General features: G+C 48.6%; 1 protein-coding gene across 1 annotated transcript in view; it reads left to right on the forward strand.

The window, feature by feature from the left end:
* CCNI (cyclin I) overlaps positions 1 to 10,135 on the forward strand; it is a 35,155-nt gene extending 25,020 nt beyond the window's left edge. The window contains exons 3-7 of the mRNA XM_050896369.1: positions 2,331 to 2,465; positions 6,312 to 6,386; positions 6,554 to 6,694; positions 7,514 to 7,744; positions 8,429 to 10,135. Of these exons, the coding sequence (XP_050752326.1) occupies positions 2,331 to 2,465; positions 6,312 to 6,386; positions 6,554 to 6,694; positions 7,514 to 7,744; positions 8,429 to 8,887 (1,041 nt within the window). The 3' untranslated portion in view covers positions 8,888 to 10,135. The remainder of the gene's footprint in view (positions 1 to 2,330; positions 2,466 to 6,311; positions 6,387 to 6,553; positions 6,695 to 7,513; positions 7,745 to 8,428) is intronic.
* The last annotated feature ends 10,459 nt before the right edge of the window (positions 10,136 to 20,594 follow it).

The following is a 20,594-nucleotide window of genomic DNA, read 5'->3' on the forward strand; positions in this document are numbered from 1 at the left end:
AGCTGCTTGAAACCTTTAAAGTCCACAATATTGTCCAAACCTGGCTGTGGTTCTAAGCCCTTTTGTATGCCTTTGTCTCCTTCCATTTAAAAACAGGCGTGATGAATAAAGCAATAAGGAACTTCATCTTCACTATCACTCCTCCCTTTTCTGCCTGTTTTAGGTTCAGCTGCGCAGGCCTCACTTTGCTACAGGAGAAGTATGCTCTACAAGGACAGCCAGTATTTAACACAGTGTTGCCCTTTTTTCTCCCCAGATATATTCTAGCTCCCTAGCCCGCTGTCCAAAAGGTGTTTTTAGCAGAGGATTTAATAAACACCTGACTGCTGTGTGGTGCATTCATTATACTCCCAGCGTGTGTCAAACTAGCGTTTCTGGAAAGAGCGCGACGCGTTGCAGACAGCAGCTGTCCTGCCCCTGGTGGGGCTCAGATTTCACCCGTCAATTGCAATAACAATTTTAGAAAGAATCATTATTTCTTGGAAATGAGAAAACTAATTTTCTCTTCTCTCCTGAAAAATGGTAGGTGCTTTTTAAAAGGCCACACTACAGTGAAGTGGCATCCAGAGGTCCCAGCTGAGACCAGAGGCCCATCTGGATCAGACACAGTCCTGCTGACGCCGTTGCACCGTCGGGGCTTCAGGAGAGAAAACAAGGCAGGACTTTGTTCTCCTCAGGGCAGAAGCCACCTTTTGCAGGCAGAGGTAGCATCGCTTTATTAGCCCAGCTAGTACAGCTGGAAGAAACAGCTTTGGATTGCACAACCCTGCGTCTTCAGACTAGATCCCTGCTACAGTAGCGCTGTTACTGTTGTATTTTTTCTAAGGGAATTGGGTGGCCGCATTTTGGAGGGACGTGTGTCCATGAGCGGCAGTAACGGGCTGTGCACCCACTATCCCAGAGCCCAGAATTCGGCCCCGAGGCCGGCCGCCTTCCCCACCCCTTCTGTCCCACTCGGTGGTGAAGGTGGAGCTCAGCACCAGTAAGGAACTTAAGCACAGAGTAAAGATGTCACACTGCAAGTAACAAGGAAAGGCGTGAAGCTGGTGTCCTCGTGGAGGCCCTAGTGTAATTACAGTTCTGCCTACAACACTCTGCTTTCACACATGTTCTCGACTCCAAGGCAGGAGAGTCAGTAGACCTGTAACAAAGCGCGTTACTGTCTGTGTAAGGCATGCGGTAGCTACTTTGGTGATAGATGTAGCCTGAAGTATTTATTTTGCATCAATATTGGGTGTTTTTATTTTCTAAAATTCTACTACTTTTCTCCCCCCGTGTTGTTGCTGGGAGGACGACAGCTACAACCCCGGCCAGCAGTGATGTTTGTTTGCGCAAGCCCTTAGCTTTCTTTTCCACAGTAACTGGTCAGCCAGCATTTCATTCGGTTAAACCATCTCAGCAGTAGCCAAAAGAGCACAAGGATCCTGAGCGTGGCAGAAGAAATTTGTTTGGTTTCACTTCTCACTTCTGGACAGATCCTTGCTACTCACCCTGAATAATCCCCCTTGAAGTCAGACCAGACATTTACTTGGTTGAATTGAAAGGCTCTAGAAAAGCTGTAAATATTGCTGAACAAAGGCAGAGAGAAAGATTTTATGTCGGTGACTGATCTGTACGTGTGGTTAAAATTCAGCTATTGTCCAAACAGATCAATGGCGGTGACTTGGGCCAAAAAGTTAAAAAAAAAAAAAAAAAACCCACAACACAACAAACCCAGACTTTTTTAGGTGAAATTGTACCTGCTTTACCCCTGTTCACAGTTAACTGTACTGCTAAAGGTCTTCTGTAAGCTGTTTGGAATTTTCTTTTTTTAACATATACTGAGCTAAAAATATCCCCATGATTTGAAGGAAAAAATAAACCTTTCCTCTCAAAACACCAACTCGGTCCCTCCCCTCTTCTGTGTGTCAGGAGCTGTGCACCTGCCTGGCCCCCAGAGCATGCCTGGTTTTGTTCAAGCTGGGCATTTCTGTGCATCCACGTGCTTCTAAGGAGGTTAAAAAAAATAAATCTCTTAAAGCTAAGCCGGAGAATACCCTGTCAGTACTTGGGAAACTACAAGACATCCTTCCTCTTTCCCCCAACGTACAGTGAAATTTCCGAGTGATGTTTGAGGTTGCTGTAAGGAAAGTTGTCTTTTGCAGGGCAGATTTCTGGGGATGGGATAAGTTACTGCAAGAAGAAAGAGGTGATTCAGGCTGGCTCGAGGCCCCCCCTTTCCAAAGGAGGCTTTGTTTCCGTGCTGAATAACTCCTGCGAAGGTAAAATGTTTGGTCTTTTCTGACTTACTCTGCCTGTGTATAAGAATAGTTTGTTTTTCTCTCCAACAGGATGTAGCCATTTCTCCAAAGCAGAGGGATGAGGTCATTCAGTGGCTGGCCAAGCTCAAATACCAGTTCCACCTTTATCCAGAAACGCTCGCCCTGGCCATCAGCCTTTTGGACAGGTTTTTAGCTGCAGTAAAGGTAAATATTTGCAGATACATAAATTGAAATAGATTGATACCACCCACTCAGCTGTTTCTGTGTACAGTCCCAGTGGTGTGGCTGTACGGAAACGCTAACTTCCCCCCTCTGCTCTCACACCTTCTTCCTTTCTCACACACGTATAGGATGGTACCTGCACTACGCCAGGAGCTTAGTTTCGGGCTGTGGAACTGGCAGCGCACACTGCCGCCAGGAACTTTTGGAGGCAGATTCCTTGCGTAGTCATTTTCCACCTGGTGAAAGTAGCCACTGCTTTAATGAGAACACGCAGTTCTTGGGGAACTGACCCGGTGCTTATACCTGCCAAGAATATTTTCCCTCTTTCCTCTGTTTTGCCCATTTCCTTCACGTAATGCAGCTCATTACTTTGAATGTATATTAACCTAAGAGAAAAGCAGCACCCTTCCTCTCCAGCTACATGCTTGCTCTTAACCCGGTTTGAATGTTGAATTAGCTTCAGCACAGTACCTGCTCCTTTAAGCAATCAGGAAAAAGAGGCTGGATAGAGGTTATGCTTTAGATAAAGAGAACAGTCTCTACCTTAACCTAAATTGACTCATAAAGCTAAAGGAAATGCCTCCTAGCCTGCAGTTAGAAACCTAGGCCCAGTGCCCTCTGACAGAAAAGTCGGGGAAAGTCCCTGCTCACCTCTTAATTTCTCTGGTGTTTTAACTGCATTTAATCTCATTTGTACCACCTAGAATTGCTGGGAGCACCTGCTAGCAGTGAACTAGCTGGAGGAAACAAATACATGTTTGAGGACAGGTTTGGGCCTGGCAAGTGTGCTAGTGCAGGGAAATGGAGGGAGGGAAAAAAAAGCCAACCCCAAAACGGGGGAAGAAGATAGAGCCAGAGATGATTGCTTTCTAGGGGAGCAGTTCACTACTAAGCTGTTCCATAGCCAGTCTGACAGAGAGCTTGAGACTGATGTCAAGTCAGACAGATGTGAAGGAGAGAGAGGTAAGCAAGCATGGCTGCAGGCCATCAAAGTGACAGGCTGTCCACTCCTGCTGTACTGAACAGAACAGAGAATATATATGGCCGTTTGGTTTTAAGGCTGTTACACCATAGAAACTGTTTAAAAACGACAAGTTTAAAAAAAATCAGCATTTGGGCCACCTGCAACTGGGATCTGCTGCTCTTCTGTCCCTGTAAGTCTGCCACGGAAGCGAGTTAGATGTGCTGTGCTTGGGCCGTGTTTTGCACCCGCACGAGTGACTGAACAAACTGTGGGTGAACCTGAAATCCCTGGCCTTGAGCCGTGCAGTCAGGCTTGGGGTAGCCTTATCGCCTGCCGTATTTGCTCAGTTACATTCTGTGCTCAGCAAATCTGCAGTCTCAGCTGTGTCGGTGTCTAATCTCATCCCCACCAACACTGTTAGGTAAGCAAGATAGCTGAGGAGATCTAAGCAGAAGAATGTATTCTCAGCCTCTGCACTTGCATTGCAATGTAACTGAGTTTGGTAGAATGCAAGTGACATCATCCATTAACCTACCTTTTAAATACTAATAAATATTGATAATGTTTTAATTATAAGCCATCAAAGTTTTTATTTTTGAGGAGATCTTAAAGTAGCAGATTTACTGAAATACTGAGATGGGAAACAGATTTAAATCCTTCAACAGCCAATGCCCTCAAGTACAGTTTTTCTTTCACTAATTTGCAGCAGCCAACGAGTCTGCACAAAAAGTATGAGAATATGAGTAAGGAGTCCACCGCATGCTTCAGGCAGGGAGCAGGAACGTGGAAAGGTGTTTTGTCTGGGTGAGCATTGTTCAAACAGCTCAGGGCTTTGTGCTCCCTCGCCCAGTTTTCCTCTCCCATAAAGCCGTCATTCCTCTGATGCAGCTTAACTCCTGGGTTTTTTTTTTTACCAGGCGCTACCGTGTGGGATTTTATTATTAAGATAACTAGTCCCTTCCCTTCACCGTGAACACGCTTTGAAATTGCTGGGACTGGCTGCCCCTAAGGCTGTTACCCAGTCGTGCTTTGGAGGCCCAGGCAGCAGCGTTTGCTGTAAGGCACCGCACAGCACTCCCTAACCCGCGGCAGAGCGGTACGTACAGCCAGTCTCAGCAGCGTTTGCCCCTGTGGGAGGAGCTGGCGAGGCAGGTAGACGCTCCTGTAAGAGACCAGGATGGGTGACTGGGTTTTAACACGCTTTGGAAAAAGACACAGTTGTTCCTTCCAGGGCAGTCTCTAGAGGGGATGCACTCAGGAAAAAGAGGAGACAGAATTATTGTTAGAAATAATGAGGACAATAAGCTTCCCTGATGGTAGGAACCTGCTCTAGACACCTGCTTTTCCCTGAATACGATGCAGAAGGTGTCCTTCTTTGCTGTACGTTATTTTGTGCTAACTTGACCGTTTTCTTTGAACCTGCCCGTGTGGTCAAGAACAAGTGCCAGTCTTGCCCTAAAGGAATTTATTCTCTTTGCTTTCAGTGACACCTGCATGCACAAGCAGACGTGTGCGCACGCACACCCCCGCCCCCAAGTGTGGATTCTCTACGCGTATTTAAGTTGAAGTTTAAATGGCTCTAGAAAGCCAAAGCTCAAGGCATAGCATGGTCCTTTTTAAGTAACCGAGGCTGAATGTAGGTAAAGATCTTGAAATTGGACACGATCCTGTGTTCTTTTCTTGGTGCTTTCTGGAAACAGCGTTCTGGATTTCTTGACAGCTCATTGCATGAGCGTAACATGCAGCACCTCACCCTTCAACCACCCCATAGCTCCCTCACATCTGCTAGAATATACCTAGTGAGAATAAATCATGGCAACAGTTCACGTTGTAAGTAGATTTTCACATTCGGTGCAGGATTTTCACTTACCTTTGCTTTCAGGATCTCCTAACTTGGACAGGAGCGGACTGGTTGCCAGTAGGCTATTGGAGGTGGGGGCATGGCATGTCTACGCACTTGGCTGTGACAAGGTTTACAAACAGTGCCTCTGCATTTCCTAGCCCCCCAGCCACCAAGGAGCAGGTGGACACACCCTGCGGTTTTTACGCTGATGTTGGAAGCGAAGGCCTTTGTCAGACAGTCAAATCGACAAAGATCGCGGCTCAGCGAGAACTCCAGCAGATGGGCCGTATTCAGAGCGTGTGCTTAATTTGGTCCATGCCAGGGACTACCTGCATACTTACAGCCCGCGCATCCTGCTTCCCTCCCCTCACCCTCCCAACCGAGGCCCATAAAAGGAGTTTTTGATGCAGATGAACAAAATCACCCTTTCCCCTCCAAATTTCACTTACCTTGCCTAAACCAACTCACTGTAGAAGGGACCAGCTCTCCCTCGGTAATCCCTGGGCCACAGTTTTGAGAACTGCAGTGAGAAATTACACGAGTGGTGACATTTATGGGTGTTTTATACTTCCCCAGGCAAGGACAGCGTTTCTAAATTCTCTTCTTTTCCTTCCCGTTCTGTGTCTGACCCCCAGCAGCACTACCAGCAGAGCTCTGCTGAAGCAGGTGGAGTGGCAGTGGTTTTTTGCCAGGTGACAAGCTGGCCCTTCTGATTTTCTCCTTCCTGTTTCTACTGCACTGCCTAAAAATGAGCTCTTTCCACTCCAGCGCTGCACATCAGTGGGTGCCAATTACAATCATGGGGCTGGCAGATTGCTGCTCTGCCTTACGTCGCGGAGTATGGATTTTTGCTTGGCACGGCTTGCCACCGCCGTGGCATAGTTGGAGGTCAGCCTGCTGATCCAGAACGCGTTGCACGGGCAGCTGAGACCCTGGGGCTCGGGATGTCCGACCAGAAAGGATTACGCATAATTTTTGCTTCACATTCACACAGAGACTTCTCTGCTCTTCTGTACCGTAGGCCCGTCCAAAGTACTTGAACTGTATTGCAATCAGCTGCTTCTTCCTCGCTGCAAAGACCATTGAGGAAGATGAGGTAATTCTTTTGTTCTTACTACCTTAGCATTGTCTGAATATGTTCTCTCCCAGTCCTGCCTTTGCTTGCACATGGTGGCCGACGCTTGCCAGGACAGGAATGAAACATTTTGTGTGATTTCTATACCGATTGGTTCTCTCGTTTCTTTTTTGCGTTGGCTTTTGCAGAGGATTCCAGTACTGAAGGTGTTGGCTCGGGATAGCTTTTGTGGTTGTTCTCCAGCTGAAATCCGCAGAATGGAGAAGATTATCCTGGATAAACTGAACTGGGATCTTCACATGGCAACGCCACTGGATTTCCTTCATATTGTAAGTCAGGGGCTATTTACATTCTTTGTGGTGTCTGTCGGTGTAAATACGGTATCGAGAGGTACCCAGACAAAAACTCTGCCTGTAGGGGAGCAAAGACCTCAGGATGTGTTCATAATTCCTCCATACAAGTAGCTTTGGAAAGAAAAAGCCTTGCCAGAGAATTTCAGAGCAGACTTGTGACACTTTGGGCCCAATTTCCAGAACGTGGGCCTGCCATCTGACCTGTTTTGAGGCATGTTAAGGCACACACTAAGACTCACGGCTCCTGAAAACCTTGCCCCTAAGTCTTAATTGCTAGTGGTTTTGCTCAAAGCTAAGTGCCAGGCAGCACAAAAACAGTAAGCAGAACCAAGCAGAAAGCACTTACTACGCAGAAAGGCACGGCCAGAGAATTAGATTCATGAATGAGATAAGACAAAGGGAAGTGTCCTGAGGTTCTCTGTTGAATTTCATCCTTTCTGCTTGCTCGAGAAGGAGTTTTTGCCTAGGACACCTGAACTGCCAAAACCTGTGTTGTTGAGAGAGGAGGACGGAAGGGGGTAGCCTTTTGCAGAGCCCTGAGAAGCCTGGTCCCCAGGCAGATGACGTGTATGATGGCAGGCCCCGCCAGAAAGGCTGCACCAAGCCGTTCATGGGTTCAACACGTTGTTTTTTTTTTTTCCCCGTGGTGTGGGAATTGCCTTGAAGGTTAAGCCGGAGGATCCTTGTGCGTCAAAGATGTCACATGCCGTTCTCGAGGTCTGACCTGGCTTTGCCTGTGGGGTTGCCTGTTGGTGACGCCAGCTGCCTCACGTGCTCCTTTCCCCCCCCCCCCAGTTCCACGCAGTTGCCGTGTCCAACAGGCCTCAGCTACTGACCATCCTGCCCAAGCTGAGTCCCACTCAGCACGTGGCGGCGCTCACCAAGCAGCTGCTGCGCTGCATGGCCTGTTACCAACTGCTGCAGTTCAAGGGCTCCATGCTGGCGCTGGCCATCGTCAGCCTGGAGCTGGAGAAGCTGCTCCCCGACTGGCTGGCTCTCATCATCGAGCTGCTCCAGAAGGCACAGGTGAGGGGGTGCTGGCACCGCAGACGGCAGCGGGGCGGGGGGGGCACTGGGGGCCGCAGAAGGCCGCGTCTTGCTCGGTACTCCAGTGATCCAAGCCGCCCGGGGCTTTCAGATCCCCAGCTGCTGATCCCTGCCTGCAGTCACGCTTTTGCGAGGATGGTTGTGCTTCAGCCTGAAGGGACAGTTTGTTGGGGCAGTTCTGCAAAGGCTTGAGCTTGACTGCATCCAGTAGGTGACCAAGGGAGGAGCTGCGTGCCCTGATGTATACGGGCTCTCTCTGCACCAGCGAGAAAATAACACACTGGGGAGAAAAATCTTAGTTAGCCGCTCAGCCATTCATTCTAAGCATGCGGGGTGGTCTGACAAGTACTGGAAAGACAAACAACTCAAGCTGCTAAAAATATGCAGGGGAACCTTTTAATATCCGAAAGGTTCCCCCGTGCCACCACTATTCCTGTGAGGTGTAAGAAGGAGCAGGGGTCCATATCTTATGAAGTCATCGCATTGGGGGTCTTTCTGGTCCTTTATCACTTACTTCCTCCTGCATCCAGCGTATCATTGAGAAGTGAGGGTGCATGGGTGGCCAGTGTGTTCAGAGCCCTAGCCGTGCGCTGGCTGACAGCCTCTCCTCTCCATGGCAGTGATGCCGCAATGCCGGTATCTTCGCTTGTCTTCCCACTCCAGATGGATAGCTCGCAGCTGATCCACTGCCGGGAGCTTGTGGCACATCACCTTTCCACTCTGCAGTCTTCTCTGCTGCCCAATTCTGTATATGTCTACAGTCCCCTCCAGCATACCCTGGTGACCTGTAACAGAGGAGTGTTCAAATGCCAGCCCTCCTCTGTCCCAGGGCCGGGTTTCTCCAAGGACAACGGCAGGCCAGAAGTGCCAGTCACAGGTACAGCCGCGCTCTACCAGCGTCTGCCAGCTCCCAGCGGTTGCAAGCAAGCCTCTGCCAAGCGCAAAGTGGAAGAGATGGAAGTGGACGACTTCTACGACGGTATCAAGCGTCTCTACAACGAAGACATTGCTCCAGAGGTAGTGGCTCTTGAAAACATGGGCTCTGTTTGTGGCGCTGATGTCTCGAGGCAGGAGGGCAACGTTTCCCCTTGTCCGCCTTTACAGCCAGTGTCTGTTATGTAGCTGGGAGCGCACACCACCCGCTCCACCATAGCTACTCTAGAAACCACGCAGAACCTGGCATCCTGTGTTCTCGGTGGGGGGAGAAGGGGCCATACCTTGTCAGGCTGAACTGAAGGGAGCCAAAAAACAGAAAAAAAAAAAATCCCAACCCTTTTTTGAATTTTTTTCTTGTGCGGCTAATTATAGTTCCACTATTTAAGCACTTAAAAACACAAAAAAGTATAAAAATCTAAAAAAAGACCCAAAAACGAAACAAAAAAAGTAGCAAAAAATTGTTTCTTTCTAGTGTTGTCAGTTCCACTGTTTTTCTGCTCCTGTGTATTGTAACCCATTCTCCATGTCCAAGAGCTCACATCAGTCGTGCAGAGTTGTTCCAGGTTTCCCAGCCAACTAACACACCTCTCTTGATCCGATTTCCATCTGCTCCGTGCTCTTTCTGCTTGCTCCTCTTTTAATTCTCACCAAGTCTTGTGCATGACGTTCTGTACTACCTGACCTTCACGACACCTTTCTTTTTCCTTTCCAAAGACCTTTGGGTTTTTTTTTTTGGTTAGCACTTTGGTGTTTAAATGTGATAATATTTAAAAACTGGATTTAAATAAAAGGTTAGTCAGGAAAAAACCAAAAACAATGCTTGCAAGCTGCTCCACACTTAAGTAATAACCACAGGAGTGTGAATGTACTCTAGAAGAACACTCGGGCAGCCGGCCACTGCGCTCTGTACCTTACACAGAGACTTCTCCAAGTTCAAACAGTTTGCGTTTTCAAACACAGAAAGCAGTTAATGGATTTTGTATCACTTGAACAAAAATGATGGTTTTTTTTTTGTTTGCACCAAGAAACGTTGCACTCGGTGTGGATTTTCACCCACGCTTGGCTCTCTACGTCAAGTGTAAACCTTAAATTCTGCAGAGTCTGTTTTTTTTCCCATATGTTGTTAAGCTTAGCATGTGACCAGCACTGCTCGGTGAGGTGCTGGGGCAGCTACGTACGCCTGAGGTTTGAAAGGTGTGTAATTATCAGCCACAAAACCAGAACAAAAGACCCTAACCCTCAAGTTTTGTGTTCATGTAACTTCTAACCAAGAGTAAAACCTTTAAAAACTTGTCTCTTAAATGTTACACCTCTGTTTCTCAGAATGACCTGTCCCAATTGTAAGCTCTCTCCACAGCCCTGAGGAAGGTATCGTATTTGGAGCCATTGTACTGATGAAAGCCTTCTGGTAGCAATAAAGAAAGTTGTCCTGGATTCCGAGTCTTGTTCTGTGCTTTTCACCTCAGTCCACGATCAGTTTTACCCGGAGGCTGCAAGGGAGCTGCTCCGTGCCCAAATACTGTGAGAAAGTGGCTTTACTCACAGGTAAACAGGGCACTTACAAGCGCCCGGGTGCTGGGCAGCCGGGGTGCCAGGGGAGTTGCACAACTCGTTGCCTCTGCAGCGGTTCCAGCTTTAGTCCCAGCTCTGGTGCTCCTCACGCCCTCCTCCGTCACCAGGCTGAGTACGGGCCACTCGCTGCATGGCCGGGACTGCTTCATCTCGCTTGTCTTGTAACCATCTCCTTTTTGATATTCTGAACACCCCATTGGAGAGTCCAGTCTCCCTCACCCAGGCTGGCGCTAGATTCCTGCTTGCCTGACATCCCTGCCACTGAAAGTCGCATTGGATAATGAAAAGGTTAGTACAGACTTCGTTCCTGCTCTTTTCTGTAAGGTCATACGTAGATTCCAGAATAGATTCTGTTCTGTAGTCTCGCCTTCTTCCCAGGTGGCTTTGATCTCGTGCACTTCAGGAGGAGCCGGCCCCTCCTGCCTCATCTCTTCTGAGGTGCCATCCTTTTTATTGTGCGCAGTCCACTGTGACAAACTTTCCTTTGGTTTCGGCTCTCTTCCTGCCCGTGTCCTGGAAACCGCCTCCCCAGGCCCCATTTCTCAAAGGGGTGTGCGCCTTCCTTCCCTTCCAGCCCTTCCTGTCATCCTTACGGTATAACCAGTCCCTGACCTTTTCTCTCTTCCCTCTGCTTAGTTTTTCCCAGCCAGGCTGCTGTGCAGCCTCGGGGCTTCACCTAGCACACCTCTAGCTAAATACCCCGTCGCCGCAGGATTTCCGCGATACTGGTGCTCACTGCTTCAAACCCACTTCGGGGCACACGTTTTTTTTCAGTTAAATTACACGGTGTAACAGCTCTAAATAAAAATAACTGCCCCGATCTCCAATGCTAGATATAACAACATTAGCACGGAAAAGATTAGAGCCAGGTAATTTTCACACCCCTTGACGGCCAAGCCAGACACCCGTGGTTTCTGCACAGAAGGGAGTCTGCGTGTGCGCTTGTGCTTGCTGCATGGGAGCAGCAGTTAATGTGATCCACCTTATCCCGAAGGGAGCAGTTGCTACGAGCTCCGGCTGTGTACGCAGTCAGAGAGAGGTGAGCCAGGGCTCTCGTAACTCTTGTGACGATATTGGCCCGCACGGTACAAAACCGTGGAGAGAGTTTTGTGGGACTACAGCTTATTTTAGTTGGCTTCCAACGGTATGAGACACGTTGGGGGGCAGGAAGAAGAGAAGAAGGGGACCAAAGTGCCATGGCATTGTCATCCCACGGCAATAAATCTAAGCCTCACCTTCCATTGGCTTCTCCCCCTCCTCACACTCCTTCCCTCCCAGTTTAAAGGAGGCGTTCCCCCTTACCCCATTCGGCAGCATCAGCGCACGGGCACTCGTGAGGATTACGGCCCAAACCCATTCGCAGATGCGCACGAGGAGAGGAGTTGGCACAGGGCTGGGAAAACGAAGGCGTTTGCTTGTGCCAGCTGGCAGGGGCCTGGCTGGAACAGAAGGGAGGGAAGCTGGGCTTAAGGAGAAAGATTTAGGTGCTGCTGGAGCAGTTCTCCAACAGATGTGCTGCAGCCATGGTTGCGAGTTGCTTTGTGTGAAGGCAAGAGTTTTCCTTCTCACTGTTTTCTCCCCAAAAGCGACAGGACAAGAGCAGGTCCTGCGCTGCCCCCACACCAGCCATGTCCCCAGCTCGCTGGTAGAAGAGCTCTGTGGTCACCGAGCTAGCTGCTGAGCTTGTCTCAGCCCCAGGCGCGCCAGAGGAGAGGAGCCTCTTTGTTACTGCTTTGGGGAAAAGCAACAACTTTGTTCTTTGCAGCAAAGGGGCAGGGGGATAGCTCTTCAGCGAGAAGAATCAAAAAGTTAATTTTACAGTATCGTCAATTGCCTTCAGAACCGTGCTCAATAAACACAGCCTTACTTCTGGCTCTCCCAGTATTAAGTGCAACGCTGGGAAGGGTCACTGCCCAGAAACCTTCTCAGCTTCCCTGGGCTGCGCAAAGCTGGCCAAGCCGCAGTGCCAACTTGGCACGCACCTGCGAGGCAAATCCGTAGAGAAGCAGGACTCAAAACCTCCCTCGCTGCCGAGGGAGCCGTCACGCTCCCGAGTCCCAAACACGCAGGTGCTCCCCCAGCCCCAGCCGGAGCAGAGGGAGACGCCTTTTTGTTTTGTTGGCGCTATGCACAAATCCACACTGATTTTCTTTTGGCTGGATACAGGTAACTCTACCACCAAAAAAACAAGGTTCAGACAGACGAAACCTGTCCCCCATTCGGTAGACCTACCTCTGCAGGGTCCTGCTGACAGGCTGCCGCCCGGCTCTTTGTCCTTTTGCTCTTTCGGATGCAAAAGGAAAAACCCAGTCTCTGCAACTGCAAGCGCACTGCTTGAACTTGTCTCTTCCCTTCCTCTCTACCTTTGCTGCGAACACACTAGTTTTCACCACGTATGGAACGCATCCGCTAAGGAAACGCCCAGTTTGTGGCGCCCGAGGTGCCTGCGGTACCTCGATACACCCAAGAGCCTGGTTGCACCATCGAGGCGTATGGATGCAGCAGGGTACAGAGGATTAACGTTCAAAACCACCCATGCCCCAAGTGCAGGTGCCCAGCTCTGCTGTGAGCCATGGGCAAAACACAACCAGACTTAGTGCACCAGCTTACCCCTCCCGCCCTGGCGTCGACTTGGCCACGGGAGAGTTGTGCTTTGGGGACTGGCCAAGCCTGGCTGTCGGAGGCCAGGGCTGGCATGCAGGCCTCCGCAGGGGACCGCAGCAACGTCACGAGGTGGTCTTCAGCTTTGCGGCTCTCCTCCTGCTGCTGGTGCTGTGGCCACCTGCGTCCCAGGCCAGTGAGGAGCCCAGGGAACACAGGTCTGCATCGCTGGCTGCACTGGTGTACAGATTTATGGTGTTTTGCGGCTAAAAAGGTGATGCTCAAAGACAGGCTTGCCTTTGAAAGTGAGGCACATCACAGCAAGATGAGCTCCCCTATGCAGCAAGGTCCAGCTCATCTGGAAATAACCTGCATTGCCAGAGAGAAAAACCATTTCTCACTTCCCGCATTTCCTCCCCACAAAAAAACCCAGGCGATGACGGATTCCAAATGTGGCCCTCGCCCATCGCCTCGCTACGACAGTAGCGGGCTGCTTTGTATGCTGTTCCCGCAGTCAGAACACAGGACTGGCCCGGAGCACTGGCAGGGCTCCCTGTTACCCACAGGAGAATGTCCCCTGATGCCCGTGACTCCTCATATTCACGTGGCCCTCCCACAAGCTTCATAGCACCCCGATGCTTCATGCCACGGACCTGCCAAAGATGCTGAGCGCAGGGCTTGTGCCACGGGGCACATCCAATCTGGAAGCCGTTCCTAGCTTGGGGTTTTGGGATTTTCTTAAAGTTCATTTTTACTCTCCAGCAGTGACAGAAGGGTTAAGCCCACAAGCATGATTTTAAACTTGGGCGCCCGCTCACTCCTGTGGATGAAGCGGCTTTCCCAGCTCTGCTGAGGACATTTGGTGACACCGAGTGACAAATAACCTCTCCGGGCTGTCCAACAACAGGTTTCACACTGCCATGCTGACACCTCTTCCCCTACCAGCTGCACACCATGAGGAAGCGAGCCAAAGGGCCCGTCACCATCCCTTCCCCGCAGCCCCGAGGTGTGGGAAAGCCTCAGCAACACTCCCTCAGCTCAGCCCCGTGTCCGACCCGCGTGTCTCACTGCAAACACCGCTTGCAGTGCCCATATGTGCTTTCTGCTCTCTGTTCCCCTCTCTCTGCCCCAGTACCCACCACTACCAGATCATGGATGTCAGCTATTTCATCCTGGCTCTTCCCCCCTTAAAATTCTTTATGGCTCTGTTCCCCATGATTTTAAAAATTTTTGAAAAAAAAAACAACAACAAAAACAAACCCCAAAACCTTCTTCTGACACCATCTGCCTCAACAACCTGGGGCAACAAATTCCAGAAGTTTGCTACCTGCTCTGTAAGAAAGTTAATCCACGTTTTGAGCCCATTTCCTTCTAGCTAAGTGCCCCTCTGGTTGTAGTCGTGACGATTTGGTAACGAGCAGGTCGGCATCCACCGCCATCACAACTTAGCGGACTTTGTAACACAGAATCACAAATAAATTTAGGCTGCAAGGGACCTCTAGAGGACATCTGCTGCAACCTCCAGCTCACAGCGGCGCTGATCCTCCCTCTCATCTCAGCCTTTCCCTCTCCAAACTGAGGCCTCCAAGCCTTTGCGGTCTCACCTGGCAGGCTGCTGCTCCATCCCATTTATCATTAGTGCCCTTCTCTAACTCCACTATGTCCTTCTGGAGACATGAAGTCCAGAGCTGCATGCAGGACTCAAGGCACCAGCACAGCAAAACGCTAGAGCTGCAAAATAAAGGCAGTTCATGTAAGCGTTGGCATTTGGTTTGTGCCTATCTGCTTCTCTTTATCTAAAGCTTTAAAAAAATTTCTATGTGGAGTTTAGAAGTCAACCAGCAAAAGGGTCTTGCCCCTCTTCAAACCGTCTTGACACGGCAGCACTACTGGTGGGTCACCTAGCCCCGAGCCCCTCCAGCTGATGAAGCACAACCTCCTCCAGTACAGCCCAGCACCTGCGAAGGGCAGAAGAAATGCCCTAAAAGACGAGGTCTCGAGAGCTCCTTGAAAAGCCCAGGGCTGACCCAGCGACGGGAGTCCATCAGGATACTTCTTCAGTGTTTCCAGCCTGCCAACTTGGTCATGACTTCCTACTGTCACACACAGGGTTTCAGAGAGTCACAGGCACAGCCACATGGGTAAGATGATGGGGTTAGTAGCACTTCATATCCTCTCTTTAGATACAGGATTAAAAAAAACCCAAAAAAACCAAAACAAACAACCCACCACCACCTCATTTTTTTCTTCTTACTTTCAGTAAATGATGCCCAGCCACCCATGACTGAGCCTGGGTCCCAAACCACGGTCATCAGCACAACATGGGTGACCTGACACGAGGTAGAGCCCAGCAGAATAGCTCTGTGCCCATCCATGATCGTGAACTAAATAGTAAGTGACTGACTATTTCAAGAGAGAGGCTAAAGCACAGTGGTGGGATTTTACAGGCTAGACTCCTACCACCAGATAAATCCATATTACAGTTTTTTAAATTAAAAAAAAAAAAAAGTCCAAGGAATGAGAGAAACACAAGGAGAGGATTCCCTCCCCGAAACAGGGGCACTGGGGAGGGTCTCACCGCACAGGATGCTGCGGGAGCCATCCGGCGGGTGGGCTGGCCTCTGGGCAAGTAACCAGCAGGGTATTTTGGCAAGTTGGAGGCTACCATGGAGGGGGTTGCACAGATGAGCCACAGCAAGGCCCCCGGGCCCGAGGCGGAGGTCCCTGACGCTGCAGACTGGCCTAGGCGCCAACACTGAAAAAAAAAGACACAGCACTCGTAAACTGGGCGTTTTAATGGGCAAGACATTTTCTCAGTAACCAGCGACCGCCTTCATGCGCAGAGACCCGGGGCTGGAGATGACACTCGCCCTGCATGAGGCACAGGGGTGGCTCAAGGACCAGCACGCCCCAATCCCGCAGCAGCCCTTGGCTGCAAAGTTAATGACCGATTTCAGAAAACACACGGCTCAACCCATCGCTTTTTGCTAGGTACGGGTGGCCCGGTGCACACAGAGCACTGCTGCCTAAGCCCTATCAGAACAAAAAGGATTCCTTCCTGCAAGTGGTGCAACCTGTTCCCAGTTAGCGAAGCACCCACAGAGTTTTGCAGAGTAAGAAAGGAATTAACACAGGCAAGGTTTCATCCAGCAACGCCCTCAAGGCCTCAAGCCGTGAGGCATGAGCTCCTCTGTTTTGTCCTCAGAGGCTGAATGTGAAGAGTTTTCCAGATCTGGCTGTCTCGTGGTAAGCACTGGTGGCTGGAGAGCAGACCCTCAGCAGGTATCACCTGAGACCACTGAAGCCTGGGGAGCGGGGCAGGCTCCAGTTTTGGTATTAACGCAGATTCCGTCCTAAGCTACGTTTGTGCAAATACATCCCTTCAGTTTGCACAACGGTCAGCAATTCCATTTACATACCAGGTAAATCATTACAGCATACGCACAAGGCCAATATTTAATAATCTTTCCGATCGTATCTATGAAATCGCTTAGTTGGTTGCAAAGGTTTCCAGGATAAACAGTTTTTCTGCCACTTGAGAAAAACAGCCACCTGGCTGGAGGAAACTTTAGTGATCTAACCCTTGTCACTGACGAGTGCTGGAACATATTGTGCTTCTGAAAAAAACCCAGCAGATTTCAGCAGAGACCCTTGGCAGCTTGCACTTCACGCACAGATTAGAAGAGGCAAAGCCTAGGTGATTTAACAGTACCTCTTCCACAGCAGAGTAGAGGAGGTGAATTCCTTGATTAAGGTTCACAGATGAAAGGAATAAATCACTAGTATTCGGTTTTAAAAAAAAAAAAAAAAAAAAAAAAAAAGGTGCATCACTCCCCATGAAAAAACATCCAAAGAAGATCAGGCTGTCTCCTTCCATCCATCCCAAACCAGCTGGAGGTCACTACACACCAAGTTTACAAGCTTTGTTTTTACCTTCAAACAATACTTTGGCACTTCTCAAGCTTTTTGACTGAATTCACTTCCAAAGTAAGCAAGTTCAAAAGTTTAGCAACTATCCCACATTCAGGATTGTTAAAAAAAAAATCACTAATTAGGCTTCGTGAAAATAAAATGAAGCCCTCAATCTAAGTACAAGTCAGTGCAGCTCAGTTGTACAAGAAGAGATACCGACTTTGCTCATACAGAGGCAGATCAGCCAGAAAATAGTAAGGCCTTGACCGTCCAGAACAGGCTCCATCAACGCAACAGTACGCAACAGCGGCCACCTCCGCTTCACGCAACTGCGTACTGAAAACAAGAAGTCACCTAGGTCTAAGGACTTATTTTCAGCACGCGTCAGAGGAGCACAAGACATACTTGTGATGAAGTTGCGGTGTCCAAAGCAGCCAGACTTGATCTTTAGAGGCAGAAATGAAGTCCTCCAGCTACGCACACTCACCCTCATCCACAGTCTTGTCATTCTATTTGTCATCAGCAACATCAGGGAAAGAAAATGGGGAGGGAGGAAAAAAAAAAACCACAACCCAAACAACTAACCCAGTGCAATATCTCACATTATGGCCAAGCTCTCTCCTCCAGCCGTTACCTTCTGTCATTTTTGGTAGCCTCAATTCTGTCGGAGACGCGCCGGGAGCAGACAGATCCCGCACAGAGACACACAGCACAGCGCACCCTCGGACGCACAGGTGAAAAACAAAAAGGGAAGGAGAGAAGGGCGGACGTGATGGAAGAATGAGATGGCTCTTCTCCTGGCGGGGGTGCCCGTAGCCGCAGGCTCTTCCAGTGCCCTACTGTCCACTGGGAGAGAGGGTGTGGGGGCTTGGGCAAGATGACGCTTACATAAAGAAGAAGCTACAGAAAAAGAGAAAAAACAGAAAAGAAAAGAAACAGAGGTTCAGAATTGAAATGAAAAAGTGAGAGAGAGGAAAGAAAAAAAAAAAAAAAAAGGAGGAGCAACATTTTAAAGAAAGCCAGCCATGAAGGAAGGAGGTGGCATACAAACCAACTACACCAGAGAGGCCTGGACCTCTCCAGGATACCGGCTGATTGGGAGAACAAGCTCACAACCGCCACAAAAAGCGACTGACGAACACCAGCACAAACCTACAGAGGCGTCTCAAAGGCACAAAACAACCTGCCGGGAAGCCTCGCGCTTCCTCAGCCCCTCCTGCCACACCGTGACAAAATGGCAACAGCAAAACAAAGTCAAAGGCCACGCGAAGACCAAAGCGTTTGGGTAAAAATATATTTCCTCTCCCCACTTCAAGTGTTGGTGCTATTTGTACATGTAACCTAAAGCACATACGAGAAATAACTGAGCGTATGCTATAAGGTTATTATTCAATTTGTAATTCAAAAACGGAAATATTTTAACATCAAATAAAGTGACAATATCTAACAGATGCATACACATAGTTTGCATTAACACTGTATGTAGGTTACACAATTATTTAGTTACAAACATGGGTTATTTTCAAATAACAAGGTAATGAAGTTCTACATCTATAGTTTAAGGCAATCAGGATATTAAAAATGTATACAAATACAATATTTCTACCGCTGTTCACAGCTTTTTTTCCCATTAATTAAAAAAACCCCGTCATATTTGTACAGTTCCATGCTGATCGACGCCGATGAGAGCGTCATAGGCATCATATACTGCAAATGCAACCAGGGTCCTCGGAGAAGAGACAAATACGCACTCTTCTAACACCTTAGAAGGGCAAATGGTAACTGGATTCAAATGGACATATCTGATATGATCACACACAAAAAGACATTTCCATTCTCACTTGGACGTTTTAGGAGAAGCAGAATGAGAGCTACCTGGAGAAACACTGGTCATGTTAAATAAAGACATGCTTCCAGAGAGACACAGAGATAGAAATCTCGTTGATGGGATTTCAAGCCGTCAAAAGCACACAGAGGGGGTGCGACGAGTTGCAGTATTCAGGCTGCAGAGGAGCCCGGGGTGGGTGCCGGTCACTGCTTTCCCCCCCCTCCCCGGCAGCCCCACACGCCACAGGAGATGCAAGGCGATGCATTTAAGGACCATGAGCTCAAAGGGCGCCTTCCTACTTACTGCCCTCCTGGAAAGTAACCGTGCAACCCCAGTGAGGTTTTGGGGGAGCGCACCCTTATTCACCTCCGCCTTTTCAGTTGGCTGCCAGACATACGCGTGCCCACCTCTACAGAGCATCGCAGCTCCTCTCAGCGACCTGTATTTTGTTTGTTTTCCCATTCTGGGGGTTCGTTCCATGCCCTGGGAACACCATCATCCCAGAAACACACGGTTCAGCGTGCTTTCCTGCTCCTTTATATTATTCTAAGGTTTGAAATCCAACTTGGCAGGAACATGCAGCATTATCAGCTCGTTATCATCACTGTCTAATGCACGTTAAAGGCTGCAGTGCCTCTCAAGCAAGGCTTCTGCCCGTGCAACCATCTGTCCACAGTTTCACCAGCTGGCTTGCTAGCTTCAAGCATGCAGAGAAGCTGCGCAGGGTTGCTTTAGGCATTCAACAGGAGCTGGATGTCGTGTTCCCTGCAGCTTCTTTTCAACATCTCAGCAAAAGCAGATGATTGCAGAAAGTTTTAAAGTCGTTTTAACCATGCCACTCGTAAGTAAGCGGACTTAAAGAACCTCCCAGAAAAAACACAACTGGTTTCGTATCAGTAGTAAGGCAGAAAGGGTGAGTCTCTTACTACTGTACTTACATGCAAAGGTGAAAGCACATCCAGCTAGATTTGAGTGAATCATTTACTCCATGCAGAATCAGGGGCTACTGTGGAAGAAGGCATAAGTAAAGAAAACAAAGAAGTGCAGCAGTAACAAGCTAAACATGGCCCAGGGGTTTAAGGAGGAAAAAAAGTCATTAACATCTCCTTTGTCAAAAAACCAAAACAGTACCTTCAACTTTTGCAAGTTTAAGGTTTATTCCCAGTTTCTCCAAAACAGCTTGCTTTTTGCTGGAGAAAGAAACTCAACCAAAAATACATTAATGCACTTGGCCACAGCTTTCTGTCAAAAAAAAAAAAAAAAAAGAAAAAAAAAGAAAAAAGCTAGACTCAGCTGATTTCCCCTGCCAAACATCCCTTGAAGGGCTGTTAAATGAAGCAGGACAAATAAATGTTAAAATTAAGTTTTCTACTTGGCACAAAATGCTGGTAATTAAAAAGAGGACATGCACAGAGACAGCTGAAGCAAAGCATACCACCACAAGCATTCAATGATGCGCATATGATGTGACTGTAAAAAAAACAAAACCAAAAAAACCAACCCAAAAAAACACCTCATGCCAAAAACCCCAAACTTCTTCCTTGATAACTCAAGATTTTAAAGCTGGATTTGCCAGAAGCCACAAGAACCATAGTTTCACTTTTCCAAACAACCCCCCAGCAAACCTGTTTAACTTGACAAAAAGCACATCATGGTTGATAAGACCAGGAGGTGCGATTTTAAAAAAAAACAAAACAAACCACCAACCGAAAAAAGCCAAAAACCGACAACAACAAAAAAGAAAAGGCTCAACTACTTTATTTCCAGCTTATTTATCTCCATATTTCCAGCTTATTTATCTCCAAATGACTTTTGCTGTCTGTCCAAGACATCGTATTTAGATACCTTCTTCCCAAAGCCATGTTTAAGCAGTGAGGGTTAAAAAGCAAGGCAACTCAAAAGCTAACCCCCAAACACATTTCCCAATCCAACACTTCAGAAGAGGTGATAATTCTGCCTTCCCCCCCCCCCGCCTCCCCG

This window comes from Gymnogyps californianus, chromosome 4 (assembly GCF_018139145.2).
Source record: "Gymnogyps californianus isolate 813 chromosome 4, ASM1813914v2, whole genome shotgun sequence".
Classification (NCBI taxonomy): Eukaryota; Metazoa; Chordata; class Aves; order Accipitriformes; family Cathartidae; genus Gymnogyps; species Gymnogyps californianus.